Source organism: Pomacea canaliculata, linkage group LG9 (genome assembly GCF_003073045.1).
Source record: "Pomacea canaliculata isolate SZHN2017 linkage group LG9, ASM307304v1, whole genome shotgun sequence".
Taxonomy (NCBI): Eukaryota; Metazoa; Mollusca; class Gastropoda; order Architaenioglossa; family Ampullariidae; genus Pomacea; species Pomacea canaliculata.
Window position 1 is genome coordinate 11,596,730 of NC_037598.1, and position 18,911 is coordinate 11,615,640.

General features: G+C 39.4%; 1 protein-coding gene and 1 long non-coding RNA gene across 2 annotated transcripts; both read right to left on the reverse strand.

Annotated features, from left to right (window-relative positions):
* Positions 1-740: 740 nt before the first annotated feature.
* Positions 741-9,119, reverse strand: LOC112572336 (protein SEC13 homolog). The gene is made up of 11 exons (XM_025251962.1): positions 8,959-9,119; positions 8,746-8,790; positions 7,408-7,523; positions 6,525-6,676; positions 5,798-5,887; positions 5,436-5,479; positions 4,777-4,904; positions 4,464-4,584; positions 3,492-3,635; positions 2,402-2,507; positions 741-1,601 (listed from the first exon to the last, which is right to left on the reverse strand). Exons 1-11 carry the CDS (start codon positions 8,959-8,961, stop codon positions 1,561-1,563), a joined length of 990 nt encoding a protein of 329 aa, XP_025107747.1. The 5' UTR covers positions 8,962-9,119; the 3' UTR covers positions 741-1,560.
* Positions 9,120-12,468: 3,349 nt separating this feature from the next.
* LOC112572333 lies at positions 12,469-15,342 on the reverse strand. Its single transcript, XR_003100973.1, has 3 exons — positions 14,900-15,342; positions 13,806-14,397; positions 12,469-13,033 (listed from the first exon to the last, which is right to left on the reverse strand). It is a non-coding gene; the product is annotated as an uncharacterized LOC112572333 (long non-coding RNA).
* Between the last annotated feature and the right edge of the window lie 3,569 nt (positions 15,343-18,911).

The window sequence follows — 18,911 nt, forward strand, 5'->3', positions numbered from 1 at the left end:
AGAATGAAACACATGACTAGCCTACAATCGACTTCTCAGATGAAAGGTTCTTTAATCGAGTGGCAAAGATATGCAAGTGGTTCACAGAATGTGACCCTCGACTACCAGTTATTGACCTATGGTGGTTTACTAACGGTTCTGAGTTATTATTCACATTATTGACTGTAAATACTGTTGTGTTTATGGCACGGTGAGCTTGCCTCTTGGCTGGGAAACTGCAGTATACAATTTATCATCTTGACCGGCCAGAAGACATGTTACAGCCTCTAACATGATTTCCAAAACGTCTTCGTGGTCACGTTTCGTTGATAACCGAGACAGACTCTATCACCGTGAGCATCCCTAAATTGAATATTGGTTAAATGCCCCGATTAACTTTCTTCCTGCTTCACCATCCGGACTTCATCCTGCATACTTTGTTCAGCATCTTATACCCTTTGGCTTCCCTAATTCCCTGCACCAAACTCTGCTAGCCAGCAAAGCTTCACCTACATTGGTCCAGAGCTTAGGATATTTTCCCCTCGCCCATCCACCCGGCTGTTTCTTTCGATAGATGCAAGAAGCAGCTTAAATTTAAATGCAGAAGATGTATTTTTTAGCAACTCGTCCTTGAACTTTTAAGAAATCAGCATGCTGCACAAACATCAGTATATGGTAAAATTCTAAAAAGTATCCAGCAACAAGGCCAGTCAGAACAAGGAAACCAACAAACATCGCAAAAGCATTTTCACTAAGCTGCAGATTTTAAACAACCACACAGGTGTGCGTGATTTATTTTAACGATGTGTTAACCATACATCTGGAAAACATTATGCACAAATATGAGATTTCAACAAGTATTTAATCATTGGTCATTTTCCTTAAGCTTTGATTTTGACATGAACAAAAGTCTAATTTCATATTAACTACAAAACATATAGCTAAATATGACACTATGATACAGACGTAACAATACCAATTCATGCTCACAACTTCAATAGAAGATGTACACATAATTCCATTTTTCTGAAACTGTCTCCTTAAATGTTAAAAAATGCTTTCAATTAATCTCAGCATTAGACAATACGGTCATGGGCAGTCATCAGGTTGCTCTTACACAGATGTTTCTTTAAAAAAAAAAATTCTGTAATTTTAAACACCTTGTTTTTCTCATCTGCAATACTTGCTGAGATCAGGAAAATCAAAATTTTATTAACATTAAAGCAATAACATGAACACTTCCTATAACTGAAAGAAAACAGAAGTGAACCAACAAACTTCTGATGCACCCAAAAGTATCATGCATGAATGCACTTATGCACACAGTACCTAGCAGAAGAATAAAGAAATCTGGGTGATTTTTAATACGAAGTATCCTTTATTCCCCGTAACTGCTATACAGCACTGTGCCAAGATTTAGGCCAACTTCAAAACGAGAACCAAAGCACTTAGGTTACCGTTTGTTACAAGGCCCTTTAACACCCTGCACTGCAGTTTCACATCTTAACATGGCCCCACCTGGATAGGTCAAGCAATGTTCATCTTTTAAAAAAAATTCACCTTTCATCTTGCAACATGTGGCTAAAGATCTAGTCTTCTTCGACTTGCAAAGGATCCTTCTGCTGTAAACATAAATGATTACATACGACAGTTACTTGCTGATGTCCAGAGAATCATACTGCTCCAATTTTTTAAAAATGCCATTTTTCCCCAAAAAATATTGAACAGCTCACTTGTGTACTGCAAAATTTAAATTGTCCTCTACATTAACTTGGATATTCTGAGATTTTTAAGAAAATCCATGTTAAATGTTTCTTTATGCTCCCAAGATGCGTTAATGAAATTTTAAAGAACTGTTAAATGCAACCAAGAACAGAACAAAAGGAAATAAAGACAGTTTAATACAAATGCCAGCAATGACTGCTTTAAGGGGTGATTAAGCAGCCATGCTGAAGACATCATCTAAGTGGATTATGCAAATGTACATTACAATGTACAGATCACAACTTTTGCATATTTCCAAATCTAGTATTTCTTTATCAGGTCATAGCTCAAGTAGAAGAACATGGTCAGAGCTCAGAATTATATATTGTTGCATGCAATCAGCCTCTCACACTCAACTTTTGAAAATTAAAAAAAAAGCTATCAAAAAAGCATAAGACAATACCCATTAAGATTCACCAAACTAAAACAGAAAAAAATACTGTTAGTGATGACCAAAATATTGACAATAATTTCTAATTTCTTTATAAAAACAATAGCTCCAAATCGTTCCTTGCAGCAGGATTTAGAGGGGAAGAAAAACAAAGCATACCTTTTCACAGCCAAATATGACTCGTGATTACACACACCCCCCTAAAAAAGCCTACCCTGCTGAATGACTATTATACCATAATGTTTCACACAGAACAGCATATCTAACCAGAGGAAGATCGTTGGCCTTCCATGATTTGAACTTGGCCTTGACCTTTGTTTACATCACTAATGCATGTCCATTGTCCCTCAACTGATTCCTTCCATAACGTGACCTGAAAGAAGCAGGTAAGAATTAGTGAAGCATGAACCATCTATCTTACAAACATGCAAAAAATAAAAATTAGAGAAAGAAATGAGTCAATAATTATCCACAATGCAGCTGCATTTGTGTTTTTGTTGACATTACTGTCGTTTTCATATGCATTGTTAGAAATGGTTTCCATCAGCACCAAAGAATAGCAGTAATCACTGATTTTTTTTTCTTTTTTGTGGTCTGAATGTGTATCACTGAAGACTTTCAGCACAATACAGGAACAATGTTTGGCCACAACCTAGTAACAGTCTAATCACTATATTATAATGAAGGCGACACCTTGGACATTATCATCACTAGTGACATGACATAGATCCATCATACAGCATGTTGCTGCTGTATTGTTGAAACCTTCCAGAAATTTGTATCTTACCCTCTGTATATTCCCAACTTTACCCATTCAGACTATCAACTGTTTGGTCCACTCAAGAAGACAATAATGGGTCATCGATTCACCTTGGGAAGGAGAATATATGGAAACTGGTGCTTTACATCAAACCTGCAGCTAAGGCTATATCACAGCAAAGTAGTTGGGCCACTACACAAGTGCCACAAGCAGAATAAGAACTGCACACCTGAGATGAGATCTGAACCCAGAACAGCTAACTCTCATAGCATTCAATTCACCTTGGACCAAGAGCTAAAGGAAGTGGTGTATATTTAGTTCAATGCTCAGCCAGAAAAACTTTTTCTGAGAGCATAAAGAAGCTTGTGCATCAATCGAAGAAGTGCATTGATGAAAAGCAAGGGGACTACATTAAAATGTTTATAGCTGTACTGCAGACAATTACTGACTCATCCTTGCATAAATCCATCACAAAATAAAAAGCATAAATCCCAAACTGCAATTTACTGCAAATAACAGATTTCTTCAAGATGTCATTGCTCATTGTTCCAAGAGATACAAGCAATCTATAATTGATTTTCTTCCAGTATTGTGCACCTTGTTATCTCCACCAGAGACTGCTAAGATGTTCCCTGTGATAGACCAGGAGACATGCCAAACCACATCATTGAATTTGTTCAGGACATGCGACACCCATTGATTACTTGTCCCATCATTTGTCCATATGATGACACGACAGTCCTGTTGGAACACAAGCAAAACCTCTTTATATGTCTGTTAAATTAGGCAGCACATTTTATCATTCTTTGCTTCCTGTTTTTAGCAGGAAACCTCTTTACATGTCTGTTAAATTAGGCAGCACATTTTATCATTCTTTGCTTCCTGTTTTTAGCAGGAAACCTCTTTACATGTCTGTTAAATTAGGCAGCACATTTTATCATTCTTTGCTTCTTGTTTTTAAAAGGTCTCTACATATTATCTGCATTTTGGTAGTCTCATTCCTCCTCAAAAATAGAAAATCCCCAAAAATGTTTTTGATCGCATTTCATGGGTCTCAGGGACTAGAGCTGATGCCAAATAAGAACCTTGCAGGCACATTTTACACAATCGTAAGAGCATGAATGACAGTAATAATGCCTCGATGTTTCAAATTAACAGTCTCTAAGGGGTTGGTTGATTGCTAGGTTGTTGCTGCTTAAAGACCAACCTAAATAGTTTGCATTTTTTTCAGATATCAGTAGATATAGGCGATATAAAACTAAGCTGTAAATTTCAGCCTCCAAAACCCACAGCCTGTATAATAGTAAGAAATTGTGAACTAGCAATGCAACTGAAAAGATCCATGGAGGGCAGTCCTAGCGAATCTTCAATCTCTCTAAATTCTGTATAAAGTGTATGACATATAATGACATGTAAGAAGCACAGGACAAATTTACGACTTGTAAGGCCTGGACAAAAATTAACGTTAAGAACATGTAAGAACGTGCAAGGTCCCTACGAACCGTGCAAAATAAACTGCTCTTAACAACTTTTCATCTTAAAGCAGAATACTGAAAGACCATTTAGTACCTGTGAGCAAGAAGCTATGATGTTGCGGGGCAGGCCAATGGATGGAGCCCATGCTACATCTCGAACCCAGTCACTATGACCTTCCAACTTCTGATCCTCCACCCACTGTCCTTCTTCCTCCCTGCTCAGCATCATATTAGCATCATCATCATCACCATCTAGGCTCTACTTTCAAAGACTAACCATGCTCAGGCTCTTTTCACTTGTGCACAAAAGTCCAATTCACAATAAAACAAAAAATTAGTAATAATGAAAATGTGAAACACTCAAACATTAATTTTGCAAAGACATTCTGTAAGATGTTTTCTCTTACCTCCATATTTTGACCAAGTTGTCACAACCACCAGACACAAATCTTTTCACAGTCTGCTGCCTACTTGTCTGGTCAAAGAGGGCATTAGGAGCTGTGGCAGGGGCCCAACTGACAGCATTACAACCAATCTAGCCAACAATAACAAAATTATAGGCATCTGACAAAAAGAAAAACATCTTAAAATTTTCTCTTCCTGAGGGCTTTACCATGGTATGTTTTTTCTGTAAGTATTACAAGTTTGTCATCCTAAAGGTAAACAGATCTGACTGAACAACAAGCTGCTTTGTTGTTTTGTATCCCCTACATCACTAGCTCTCAAGACACCTGATTTTCTGAGTGAATGAAATAAGAAAGAAGAGTGTTTTAAGCAATGAGTTGAAAATATTGATGGAGAACACCTGCTGCAAAAGGAAGAGAATTCTAAAGATGATGTCCATAAACAGATGCTTCATATCAGATGAAGAGCAGTAAGAGTAACGAGTGTAGATGGACAGAAGCCCATGTCAGGAAGCAGGTGAATAAAAGGAAGAATTTAACTATTAGGTACACAATAGAAAGTACCACCATCCTCATGCAACCATACCACATCACTGGCAATAATGCTGACCATAAAATGAATTATACAAGCTTTATAAACTTTTTGCATAATGATTACTTACAGTATGTGCATTATTGATTTTTTTGGCATCCCAAGTACCATCGCCTGAAATTTAAAACAAAATTTGTTTAATGAAAATCTGATTAGAAAGTGATACTTTGCCTTTCCTTGTCAAGTCATAAATATCAGTTTTTTTCCTCCACACAATTTGAAAATCACAAGAATAGATAGGAGACCAGGACTGACAGCTTCACAGGAATTGTTACTTAAAGAAAGATTACTTATGTAGAAAAGACCAACTAAAATAATCACATAAAAAAATTTTGACCAAGCTGTCACAGCCTATAGACACCAATCTCTTATGGATGTGCTAATACTAAAACAGTTGACAATACGTCAAAAGAAATAAAGTTCCTCACTAACCTGTTGTGGAGAGAATGGAGATAGCACCATCAGAACTACCACAAGCCAGAATAAGTCCCAGCTGATATGGTGCAAAGCAGACGGAGTTTACTGTCACACAAAAAGGGACAACCTCCTTGTTCAGATTTATTTTAAATTACAGTGGAAGGTGTGATATAAAAAAAACATTATCCTCATAATGTACATACACTAATGACTGAAAGTTATTTCAAGACCGAAAAAGAATAAGGAAATAGAACATAAACATAAACCAAACTTCCTAGCTTTAAGTTTAAATAAACACCAATTTAAAATTATTTTCAAATGTTTAAATTTTCTTGAAAACTCTACACAATAAACTGTGAGCTAAAAGCCTTTATGAATTGCAGCTCTCAGAGTTTGGAAAGAGATTTAAGGCTGAAATTTCACTGTCCAACAAGAATGGATTCAATCTGGTGGAGGGTGTTGAGGGTACTAGTCAGGCCACATGAAAGCAATTAACAAAGTATGATTACTAGGGTTGTCAGCCCTGCCCAAGCTCTTTATCTCCCTCTTTCAGGTCAGACTATTCTTTACCACCATAAGCAACAATGTTTGAAAGTGAAGTTTATCAAGCTAATGGCATGTAGGAGAAGTAACAATACCTGAAGAATCATGGTTTGCATATTCATGCAGTTTTTCCCACGAAGCAACAATGTTTGAAAGTGAAGTTTATCAAGCTAATGGCATGTAGGAGAAGTAACAATACCTGAAGAATCATGGTTTGCATATTCATGCAGTTTTTCCCACGATCCACCGTTTTCTTTCCAAATGATGACTTTACGATCATAACCACAGGATGCCAAGATGCTGCCGTACATGGGGTGTGCCCATGCAATCTGCCAGACAGGTCCCTCGTGACTGAAGAAAGGGAAAAAATGTCACTTTCCACATTAGCAGCTGAGAGAAACATGCAAATTACCCATCTTAATTTTCGTTCAACATAAAAAAATGTTGATGACACAATGTGGGTCTGCTGCCAATGTACCCTATTCCGATAAATTGCACGTCCAGAAAAGGAAGCGCACTGGAGTCGGAAGTAGGGATGCCATGATGCTATAGCTCTATGTGAAAAAGGAGGCAGACATTGTCATGTCTACCCTTTGCCTGACAAAGAGCTTCCATCTAATTAATCCTTAACTCTGCACTGTTCACTGACTTCATAAATTGACTACTTTTAACGTCAGCTCTAGAATCACTGATTACAGTTGGTTTACAAAGTAATTCTTTAAGCTGCAATGATGAATGTGAAAGGTTTACATGACATTTCCCAACAATGTGAAATAAATTTCTGCTTGTAGGTTAATAGGTGTAGATATTGAAACATATTGTACTTCATGCGACCATTACTGTTCTAAATGTTCATCTGCATCGCTTTTTGTCTGTACTGAATGAGTTAAGCAACATAACATGACAGCCTACTTGAACTGCCTCAGATCTGTGTTTCAGATGTGATTGTAAGCAAGCAATCATTTTGCTACCCAAAATTTAATTTAAGCTCAACTTACCATTTGACATGCTTCTCCCATTAAGCTTTTACAAGAGGTATACACATTCTGAGCAGAACATAAAAAAATAAAATTTACACATACCCTCTAAGATCTGCAATGGGCACTTGCTGGCCATTGCTAACGTCAAAGAGCTTAATAGAACGATCAGATGAGCAGGTTGCTAGTTTGGTACCATAGTAATCAAGCTGTGCATCGTGCTGCAGATTGAAAACAAAAAAGAAAAGGCAACAAGTGAATGATGACACTAGAAAAAAAAAATGCTCACCCACTTTATACTCCCAATGTTATAGCTATGCCTGATGTCACCCCTTTATTGATTAGGTACTTATTCAATAAAAATCAATAGTAACAGTCTAATAAGTCTTCTAAGAGATACCAAATTTACTATTAGCATTAATACTAGATTAACACTAGAATAGTGATGTGCATTAACTCATACAAATGACAATGTTAACTCTTCCCTTATAGTTCCCACCAATGAACATGAATGTCTTTATAGCTCTATAGCTTAAGTGTGTCAATACACCTGTACTGAATGAGTATTTAAAGCCTGCTAACTTATTAAGAATTTAGAGAAAAAAATCCGGAAAAAGCCTATTACTTATTTCACCTGCAAAGTTAAAAAATACAAGCAAAACTAGATTGAGATTTGGTGTCTGTAAGATGCAAATCATATACCTAGAATGGTGGGAAGTGTCAACACAGCAAATAAATAATGGTGCAAAATACAGCCATATACTAAGGACATGTTATGTTTCTTCTTGCTTACCATTTGGCAAACAGCACCTTTACACAGAGTTGACAACAGTGCTGCAGATTTATATTACTTGGCTTGATATTTTACAAATTTCAGATAGCCACTAGTGTAAAATAATGATTATGCTGACATAACTGGGGACTTGGATATTTTTTTCCTGTTTTACCATAAGCTTCTATTGGCTGAAGTTCCTTTCTTCAAGAGTTTCATAGTGAGGTCTTCAGCAATATATGTCATCAATTATCACATCACATTATGGCTCTTAAACTTCATTGCTGTGTGAATTCGTAGCTAACTCTTTGCTCCTCATGGCTTCACATTATGGCAGTCCTTATGTAAAATATTTGTTTCTTTGTGCAACTGTAAAACAGCAGAAGGTTGAGCGTGATTGGCGTTGTGTCAGCACTGCGACTGAGGGTCCATAGTTTGATAGTGGCATTTTGACTGCGAATACTGTTATGCAAGCAAAGAAAAACTGTAAAATTGTAACCGATATAACTTTGATACAACAAGAAGGCTACAGCGTCCCAGTCGCAAAGCATCAGCAGACGCGCCCCGCCGTTTAACTTTAACTCAAAGGTATACTTCGAATGATACCAAAACAGCCCCTATCCTAGAGTTAATACAATAGTCATTAGTGGTCAATTAAAACTTTTACTCACAATCATATCCTCGTGTCCTGTGTCTACAGAGTTGGCGAGAGACACCTAAAAAAAAGTATAGAGTAAAACAATTTTTAAAAAATTTGTATTTGCCAACATCAAACTGTCAACAGCAGTTCTAGTACTTCCACGCGAGTAGTATACCAATGATAAAAGCTTGACAAATAGTGGACAGCAACAAAATAACAAACATAATAGTTATTTATATAATACCATTGTGATTCCCTGTGCAGAACAAAAGTAGCTGACGACTAAAGATGTAAACAATGATCAATTTATTGGTTCCAGTTAGCGGAGTGTAATGAAAGGTGACGTCTGCTCCGCTACAGCAGCAAAAGCTAACGTGGCAGGTTCCTCTTCCGGTGTCAAGAATTTCCGGTAATGGGACGCTACTCGAAGGAATTGACCAAGAAATCATTTGCGTTGATTACCTCCCCTGAATTACTTTCCCTGTGGTCGAGTTTGAGAGGAAGAAGTGTTCCCACCAAACTATACGAATTCGAAATGTGGATGGATGGGAACCTGGGATATAATGTGAGGCCAGAGGCCAGAAAGGGGCAAGAAGGGGTTAGAGTAAGTGTAGGATGTGGAGACATCGGTATACCGCTTGTGTGATACCAGTGCCTACCAAAGTTATTTCTTGCTCTTAGTCAAGTTTGCAGTGGTGGCGCGCTGTACTGATTTGTCAGATCCTTAAATGTTACACCACGGAATGGTATTTTACACGTCTGTTGTTGCACTGTTTGTCTGTTCCTGTTTAATAGACTGTCATTTAGATGTTGATACTATACTTTTTTTATTTTTAAAGTTTACTAGTTGTCTTTGAGACCTTGCCATTTTGTTTTCTTTGATGCGTTATGATTTAGATTTTTCTTGGGGAGGGGTATAAGTTTATTTTTGTTCACTTCTGTATTCAATATTGTTTATAAAAATCTAAAATTTAGATGGTTTGTCGCCATCTTTTCATTTAAAAAACAGATTTCTGCATGAAAGATCTAAGACCTCGTTAATCCGCTCGTGCAAGGAAACGCTATTACAAAAAGAGGCCGGCGTAACATTTTTAACTGTGCTAAGGCTTTTTCTTGCACGAGCCAATTAGAAAGGCCTTCCAGCATGAACCTGTTTCTTTATACAGCTATGAGTCTCTGCATACCAATGACAGGATAAGGCTTCTTTTTCATCGTACACTAATGTGAATAGATATCCAAATAATTAAAGGCGCTTTGATTATGCTCGAGTGCACGCGTGCGGCGAATGTGTATGTGTGAGAGAGAGAGATCAGAGAGAGAATATGCCTGTCGTCTAATTTTTTCTCAGTTTTCTTTTATGCAGCTAGAGAGACAGTTACAGCCCTTCCTCATATTTTCTAGAATATTTTCTTTCTAGAAGTTCTGTGAATAGTAAGAATATTTATATATATATATGTTGTAAGCTCTCTTCCTTGGAAAAGATAGGAAAGATTGTTAGTGATGCCTGTGGAAAAGAGGATGTGTCACTCATTAATTATTTATTAGAGTTATTGTTTTATTTTCTATAAAAAATGTGAGTAAAGTTCGTGTATGTCTTTGTTTTTGAGCGGTCCGGTGGCGCAACGGTTAGCGCCTCTCACCAATACAGTGAAGGCTGGCTGCCCAGAGTTCATTTCTCGTCTCGGGCACGCTGCTCTTTCTCTGCACGTGGCCTCTGTTTACAGGGCTGGCTGCCTTGCCGTAATATAGCATTAGTTGCTTGCACGGCGTAAAACACCAATCCCCACCCTCTTTGTTTTCGATGTCATAATGGTGGATAACTGAGGGTCAAGTCGACCGCGATGGGTCATAAGACGCTTGGACTGGATCGCGAAGATGTTTTTTCAAAAAATTTATCTTATTTTAAAAAAATCTTAGAATGGCATATTGCAGATCATTTAGAGATATGTTGTGTAATGAGGTAGTAATTAAGTAGTTTAGTATAAATTATTTCAAATTCGACAGGTCTGCAGCACGTCGTACTGGACAGTTAAACAGTACTGTTGCATGGAATACACCGTGATGATATTTTTCTGCATGACAAAGCTAAGTACGTTCAATGTAGTCGAGGCAAGATTTTGTTTCCTTATTACAGGAGAGAGTCTTCCGTAAAAGAAGAGAAAGATTAGGAAGAATTTGAAAAAGTTTGTTATTTAACAGAGTGGATCATTGAGTTTGCTAGAAAAAAAAAGCGAAAAACCTTAAGACAAAGATTTGACAAAGGGTTTAAAAACAAACCAAACATAGGCCTTTATCGGCATCTCTTTATTTTCTCTAGTGAAGGGAGGATCGATCGGAGCTCTCTAAAAACTCAACATGGTGGTCGTCTTCGTCACGTATTAAGTTACATCTGTTTATCAAACAGCACGCTCTGGCGTCTATCGCGGTAACTGTTACTGCAACTGCTACCCTCAAACTGAAAGCAACCGGAAGATCTCGTGTTAGTTGACAGTTTAACACCCGCTGCAGGTGCTCATTTTATACCCGAGCTCAGTTCCAGGTACCTCACACCGACGCCGTCCTTGCCCCTTGGCATAAAGAGAAAAGGGTTCTTTGTGTATTTCGTGTGTCCAACATCCTCGTGGGTTTTTTTGGTGGGTGCTTTCTGAACTCAGAAAAATTGACAGGGGTGCACAGACCTTGACTTACTGTCTGCTGCACCGGAAGCCTAAGCAACTGGTCATGACAAATACAGGCGTTTGCTCTCTCCGCAAACAAGAGATACGCTCGCTCAACGCTCGGTAGGTAAAGGTTGTGAGCAGGCGCAGGAGGCGAGAAAGTCGGCAAAGGAAAAGTAAATGTTCCCAGCGCCGTTAGTTGAGTCCTTGTTACTCCTCGAGGAGCATAGGGCCGCGTCCGCACCGCCGATGTGACCTATATTTACAGTGAGGTCACTGCGCCAACGACTGATGCAACAGCGAGCGATAGTAACAGAAAGATTTATAAAGACAACAACGCTTTATATAAGAGCAACAACGATCGCAACGACGATTCAAAACAAACAAAAGAGGCGACAAAAGTGAATACTACAACCAAAAACGTGTATAAATACAAGTCCGTGCTACAACTATACACTACCACACCATTACAAACCATCACAACAATGACCACGCCCATACCTGACCTTCACTACTTCTGCAACAACAATGCACACACAATACCACGCCAACCACTGGGTTTGTTATTGATTGTAATAACCTCATGCAAAATAAAGTAACACCTCTGAAGCTCATAAAAAATTGACAAGTATGGAGGTATGCATGAAACATAATTGACCTGCTGCAACAATCAAGCGTCATAAATACGTGATGGGGTCGGGTACAAACTCGGTCGGTTGGATGTATCGCTTGTCGGCAGTTAGCATATCCAGCTAGCTCTGTGCACACAGGCCCTGAAGCTGGAGTCAGCGATCGGAATCTTTCATGATAGAGGATCTCTTTTGGGCGAGGTCAACACAGCGGACCGAATGTTCGCGAGTATGAGAAGCTAAAATGGAATAATTTCTATATGTCTTTGCCTAGGATAAATCATGGAGTCTCGTTTTGTTTGTCTGGCATTTTATACTAACTACGTGCACCAGACCTCAACAAATCATCCACACATTCCTGATTTATTGTTATGCCATTGGTTGGTATTGCTGACTCATCTCATCACGTCCACTCAAAGGACATAGACGAGCCACCATGCTAAACAGTAATTATCTCTCAGCTAAGTATTTTTTTTTTTTAATAGCTCTGTGCTGGAGATGTCGTCAAAAGCACAAGCATCGGCAAACGGTACTCACTCACTTTGATATTGTGTCTCCCGACAGAATCAATCAATCAATCCAGCCTAAATACTTCTAGAGACTTCTCTATGACATAGGTTCAATACCAAGTGCTGTCACTTGTTGCTGGTGAATATCCACTGTACTTAAAATTAGAATAAGTTACTGTCAGCTCAACGCATAAACAAAACGTGTGATGGTTCAAAAAAAAAAAAAAAAAAAATCGCAATCCGTCACCTTAATACTATCATGTAAGGCCGCGTTTCAATATTCATCACCAAAAGATGAAACCTCGATGACAGCCCAGCCACAAGCAGAAATCAGATTTTGTGCTCGAGAGGCCTGTGAAAATATAATCATCTTGCAGTTCTTGTCAAAGAAGAAAAACTAATCCCCAGGTGGAGGGAAAATATGAAGTATTGTTATTGATTTTTCTGGCGAGGTTTTTGCAACCGTCGAAAGGGTGGCCATTTCGTCTCCTTGGCGACTAAAAGTAAGCGAAGACAACCCGTTCCTGAAACAAGAGTGGTCGGTCATTAGCGGCACAAACAGTAGTATATCAGCTGAATTGCCCAAATACACATCAAGACTAAATTGTGACAGAAGGTCGATACGGAACTCTTGGTTACAACCATCTGCTTCGTGATCACATTGAACAGTGGCCTTTTGTGGTGAACTTTATAGCTTGCAGAAAATAGCTTCCTGCCCCATATGTCAGGGTCATTGACCTGTCTGGCGCTGAACTTGTTGAGATAATGTGTTTGTTTAACACGACACTAAAGACATATTGGATCAGTATCAGTGTACGTACATGACTGATAACAGGTTAAAATCAAAGTCATGGTTTTAACTGACTACAAATTTACATCATTTTTATATTTTAAAAAAATGAATCGAAGACAAGACATTTGTAGTCTGCACTGACTAGGAGCAAAGATTTCAGTTTGTCTAGAGATTTCGCTATACATCTCTGTTTGGAAATAGTGATAGCTATACGTATTGTCTTCGTTGCCAAAGCAGGGGTGTGCAAGCGAAGCTTCTTGGTCAATTTCTAAAAAGAAATACAAACAAACAAACAAACAAATAAACAAACAAAACACGAACGAGCTACACCGACATACATGAACACACGCGGGCAACATTTATAAGATGACTTGGACCGATAGAAACCTGTTGACTCCAGCGGTGAAGTAAGACAAATAATCGCCTCCACTATGACATTGGTGGGTGTGTTTGTGAGAGAGAACTTGATAAACATACATAAATACATACATTTACACACTTACATGTAAATATTCATGAAGATAGTTTACATGTTATTACTGACACGTTGACGTTTGCGGAATGATTTGTTGTGTTGCTGTTTCCTGTCCTGGAGCAGAATTATTTCTTGTTTTTTACAGTTGCTTGTCCTGTTCGAAGAAGAGGGAACTGGACGCACACATCTGATAAAGATCTTTAATGTGGTCTTTGTTGTAGAGCGGCATTCAGGTCCGGTATGGGATTGTCTGCCCTGAATGAGGAAAATGCTTTTTAATGTACTGCTGTCAATTTTCTCCAGTAAAACTTTGACAAAGAAAATTTACTTTTCACTAAAGCACTCGTCATTTATTTACAGAAGTAGTTTTTGTTGTCATGCTGACCCAGCCTTAACAGCTTACACAGAGAGAAAAAAAAAAATACCACCGTTAACCCTTTCAGAGGCTCACAGCTGCCTCTCACAGTGAAAGGCCGGCTGCGCATCAAAGCGTGACGGGTCTCATTATGGTCCGTGCACTGCGTGTCCGCGCTCCTGGCGAGGGTCGAAACAGACTGGTTAAACGCACTTAACGACCGCGCGTCTGCTGACTAAACGGAGATAGCTTTTTAGCGCATGAGCTGTGGACAACAAAAAGTAGCTCGTTTATTAGGAACGGAATGGGGTTGGGCAAGTCTTTGAAGTCCTTATGGGCGAAATAACGGGAGATTAGCATTGCGAGACGAACGAAAGAATGAAAGGAAGATCGAAGAGAGGAAAGAAGGTAGTACCGAAAGCTGAGATTCAGACGAAAGAGAAAAGGAATGAATGGCGAACGTGTATGAAAATTAAAATCAAGTCTGGTACAATACTCCCTAGTGCCTTCCCTTCCCCCCCCCCCACACACACACACACTCCCTCCTTCAACATGCCGTGTCAAGTGCACTGACATGACAAGGAAGCCGTGTGCCACGACACTGCCAAGAGTTTGCGTCAGCGAATTGCACTGATGTGAAACGAATGTTCTTGTCAGCCAGCGTAAACAAAGACACTTCGGAGACACAAACCCTTGTGCGACCATCACGACTATAACACTACCGAGGGCCGAAATAGTCGTAACACAAAACGCGTGTTAATCACAACCTGAAATGAAAGTCGTCGTGCATCGACCTGCCATGACCGTAACTCACTTCAAACTACTGCCAGCTCGCTGTTAAAAAAAAAAAACTGGCTGAAGCCACCACACGCAGCCAAATGATTACTACTCGCAAATTCATATAAACTACCAAACAAGATAATAAAAGAACTGCAAGGTTATCAGTGTATAAAAAAATACAAATATTCAATGGCGTGGCTTAGTATCGCTTTCTGAGTATCAATATGGCGCCCAGTCGGCGTCAAGCAGAGCCAGCCAGGGTCTATCCGTTAGTTTCGGATCAGTGCTGGAAGCAGCTAGCAGATGTTTATGTATAGCTGACGGAGAAATTTGGATTATATAGGTGAATAGCTGTTCCTCCCCTCGTTCTTTGTTCAGCAGTCTCAAGCAGGTCAAGTGCTTGATGCGAGGCCAGAGGTACATCCGTTTGTGAAATATAGCGAATGTTAATTACTAGTACAAACCAAATTCTATAGTTTTGTTTGCAACACGTATTTCAGAGAAAATCATTTATCTTGAAAAATATTGTGTATTTTTACATCTAGATCAATGCTCTGTAGCTTAGCCATAACGGTTGCTCAAATGAAGACGGACTTCCCTATGTAAGCTATCCTTTGATTCAGTTTGGATATACATATATACTACCGGCATATCGTCTGCTGCTCGTTATAAAGCTCCATGGGTATTTTTTTTTTCTTTTTTGTAACGACAATGCAAGATGACCTTATTCTTTTGTGATAAACTCAGAATAGTGAACTCTCCTCATAACCTACTATACTGCTACACCTGTAACACTGTAAGTTGCTCGATTTAGTAACCAGTCATCAGTCCTGTACCAAAGTACGCGCAAAAACATTCTGGATTTGACAAAGCATGAGGACAAAACAAAAAGTAACTTAGCCTGACCCGAAGGCACATATTCAATGTAACTGTGGAGAAATTTTACATCAGGAAAATATAAATAGACTTTCTATATAGCCACATATTTGACGAAGCCCGTTGACTAGCCATGCGTCCGTCCACCAACTCCTATACACGTCCGTGGTCCGTCGGTGTTCACAAGCCAACGCAAACCTTCCCCAAAGCAGTAGAAGATTATCGTGGAAAGGAAAGTGCGAGGGACCAAGGAGAGCTAACGAAAAGAAATCACGGGTAGCTTAGGGTTTGAACTTCGGGATCTTTTGTCGTGTGATCGAAGCACAGCTCGGCGCTGGTTCCTTCCTTATCGTGGAGGTGCAGGCGCTTGAGACTCGTGTCCTCCGTCGGTTGATGGGGTTTTAATGGTGTCGAGGACGTGTTTTATGGTGCTTGTGTCAACAGAGCTTGCTCATCTATTATTCATTTCAGTGGCGGAGAGTGTGTTCACAGACCCCCAGAACCAACAAACATGAGGGAGGACTCGGAGGATGGGTGGTTCAAGAAGGAAACGTTGTAAATTATTTGTTGTGTAATGTACACACATATATCTGCCAATGCCAATACGCACATTTCTACCGTAACAACTGATTCTTATCTCTCTCTGTCTCACACACACATGCGTAATGAATTTTTTTTCGTATTAAATAAAAAAAAACAACAACGCTCAAACCCTGGAGCAATCAGCAAGCAACTGCTTTGATCTTTGACCTAGTCTCTGCAGTAATGATGGCAGAATAATGATTTAGCTGCTCGATTTCTTTCCATCAAATGCGGAATCACTCAAGGGTTTTTTTCTCCTCTTTCATCCCGCCTCCCTCCTCAAAAATCAACAAAAGACATTTGGCTCCAACTGTTGTGTACCCATGTTTACCGCTGCTGTTGCTGCTGGTGTTGGTGCTGGTAGTGGTGGTGGTGGTGCGCGACAATAATGGTGATGATGATGTCATCGTTCACTGCTTAGACAAGTTTGTTGTCTTGAATTGTGTTTAACAACGTTAAAAGCTTGGTTTTAAGGTCTCCATTAACCAGACACATCATCGTCGTCGTCGTCGTCGTCGTCTTCATCATCATCATTATTGCTGCGTATTTTTCATCTCCCTACTCCTCTGATCCTTGAAATCGCCAGCCTTTCCGCGGATCAGAGATTGTTTCTCAACTGCATACCTTGATGGAAGACGCAGTATTGACTATCGACAGAAGGAATTACTGCGCAGCTGTGAAGCTTGCACACTGATGACAATACAGTTTCCTTCTCTCCACTCCCACCCATCCCAACCTTGCATGCTGAGGTACAGTATACCTTTCCCACCTGCCCTAATGAGCTATAGATCTGCTTGCGTGTAAAAGTTTTATTTCTGTGTATCTTGTGAACCCCCAAGCTGAAGTATACAGACCTTGCCTTTCTGCCTACTGAAGTATATTAACTTGTTAGTCTACAGTCTGAAGTAGACTGAGCTTTGCTGTTATACCAACTGAACAGGATTTATAGTTTGTTAGTCCCATTGCTGAAGTAGAACTAGCTTTCCTGTCTGCATGTTGAAACCAATCTCGTTTCTCACGAAAACCCAAGTGAACCTAGCTCACCTGCCTGCATGGGGAAGTCTTGCTGTCTGTCCTATAGTCAGTCATTCACTACTTTATTTCTCCTGTAAGTGAGGTCGCCTGACCTCTTGAGGAGCCCCTTATAATGTTGGTGATCATTAAATCAACATCTTCACACGACTTGTTTGATACCCGTACACCAACGCTGGCATACTAATGGGTGGAGGGCGGGCACGGGTGAGCGAATACTGCAGAAGTCGCATGGGAATGGCGCCTCATATTTTGTAAGGAATTTATTAGTATTAATAAGATGTTAACTAAAACATTTGTTTTCTTTGACATGTGAGTATTTTGTAACTTAAAGTTTTCAAAACAACAAACAGCAATTATAGTTGTTGTACTTTAAATTTTTCTTTAATTTGTCTTGTACTAAATCAAGAAATCTCTTAACGGATGGTGACCACAGGATTGGTAGCTTGCTTTGCTCACAACAACAAATCTCTCTAGCAAGGAAGCTAGGGGAAAGAGCCTGTGGTCGATTTCCGTGATGTCTCGCATTAAGCTATCGTATACCCATCCAAATAACATTGAAATCCCTCTTTCCCTTTCTTCCTACATCGTGTTACTGCAAGCTGTGCGGCCGAATAGTTTTATCATTTACCAGATTGGTGTAATACCTCACTCTGCTGTGCTACCATGCGAGCTGTTTGCGAGTTCAGGGTGGGCACTTGATAGGGAAGGCGGGATGGGGGATGGGGCAGGTAACGGGTGTAGAGAAGGGGGGAAGAATAAAGTGGTGAGGCACAGCTACAAGCTCCTAAGTAAAAGATCGTTGACTTGATTCTTTCTGAACGACTTTCCTCAGCCTCGGTGACGCAGAGGTTAGGAAAAGGTGAGACACACGGAGTGTGTGTGTTGATGCACACCTGCAATGGCTAAAATCTTGAGACTATGTTAGTGTCCACTAGTGTTACACTGTCTATGCTATAAGCAATACCCATAATATTGTCCGCTGTTTTCTTTGCCTCCCTACCCTCCCTTCATTATTCCTTCCACCTATTCAATGACTTCAGTTCTTTTGTTCTCTGGATATGTTTAATTCATTTTTTTCTCTGTTATTTCTTTGTTTCTGGGTGAATAAATTGTTCTTCTACCCAAGACGATGGGAACAACACATCTGTGCAAATGACAGAATGCTGTTCTTCGCCTCTTGAGTTTTCGATAAAAAAAAATAATTAATCACAACGTTTTACTTTCTATCACTCTCTCTAGTTTTTTATCATCTCTTGGTCCACTCCTCAAACAAATTAAAGCGCAATGTTTGGCTCAGCCTTAAAAAGGCGGTTTTTGTCCTTCTTTCCTTTGAACTTTTTGTTCCTACTGGTCGTGGTCTACATTGTAAAAAAAAAAAATAAAAAACAACTTATGGTCCAACACAAAGATTTTAAAGTCATCGTTTCGTCTGTTTATGCTGACGGTGCTTCGTCCTTCAGCAAAGGCTGACTAAACTTTCTTTATGAGACTTCTGATCCTGCCGGG

Bases quoted from the DNA above. Each gene is read 5' to 3' on its own strand.
- LOC112572336 (XM_025251962.1), bottom strand. The intron at 4,905-5,435 runs GTAAGTAATCAT...ATTGTTGGCTAG, and splicing joins AAATCAATAATGCACATACT to ATTGGTTGTAATGCTGTCAG. The intron at 2,508-3,491 runs GTGCACAATACT...TGCTTCTTTCAG, and splicing joins TCTCTGGTGGAGATAACAAG to GTCACGTTATGGAAGGAATC.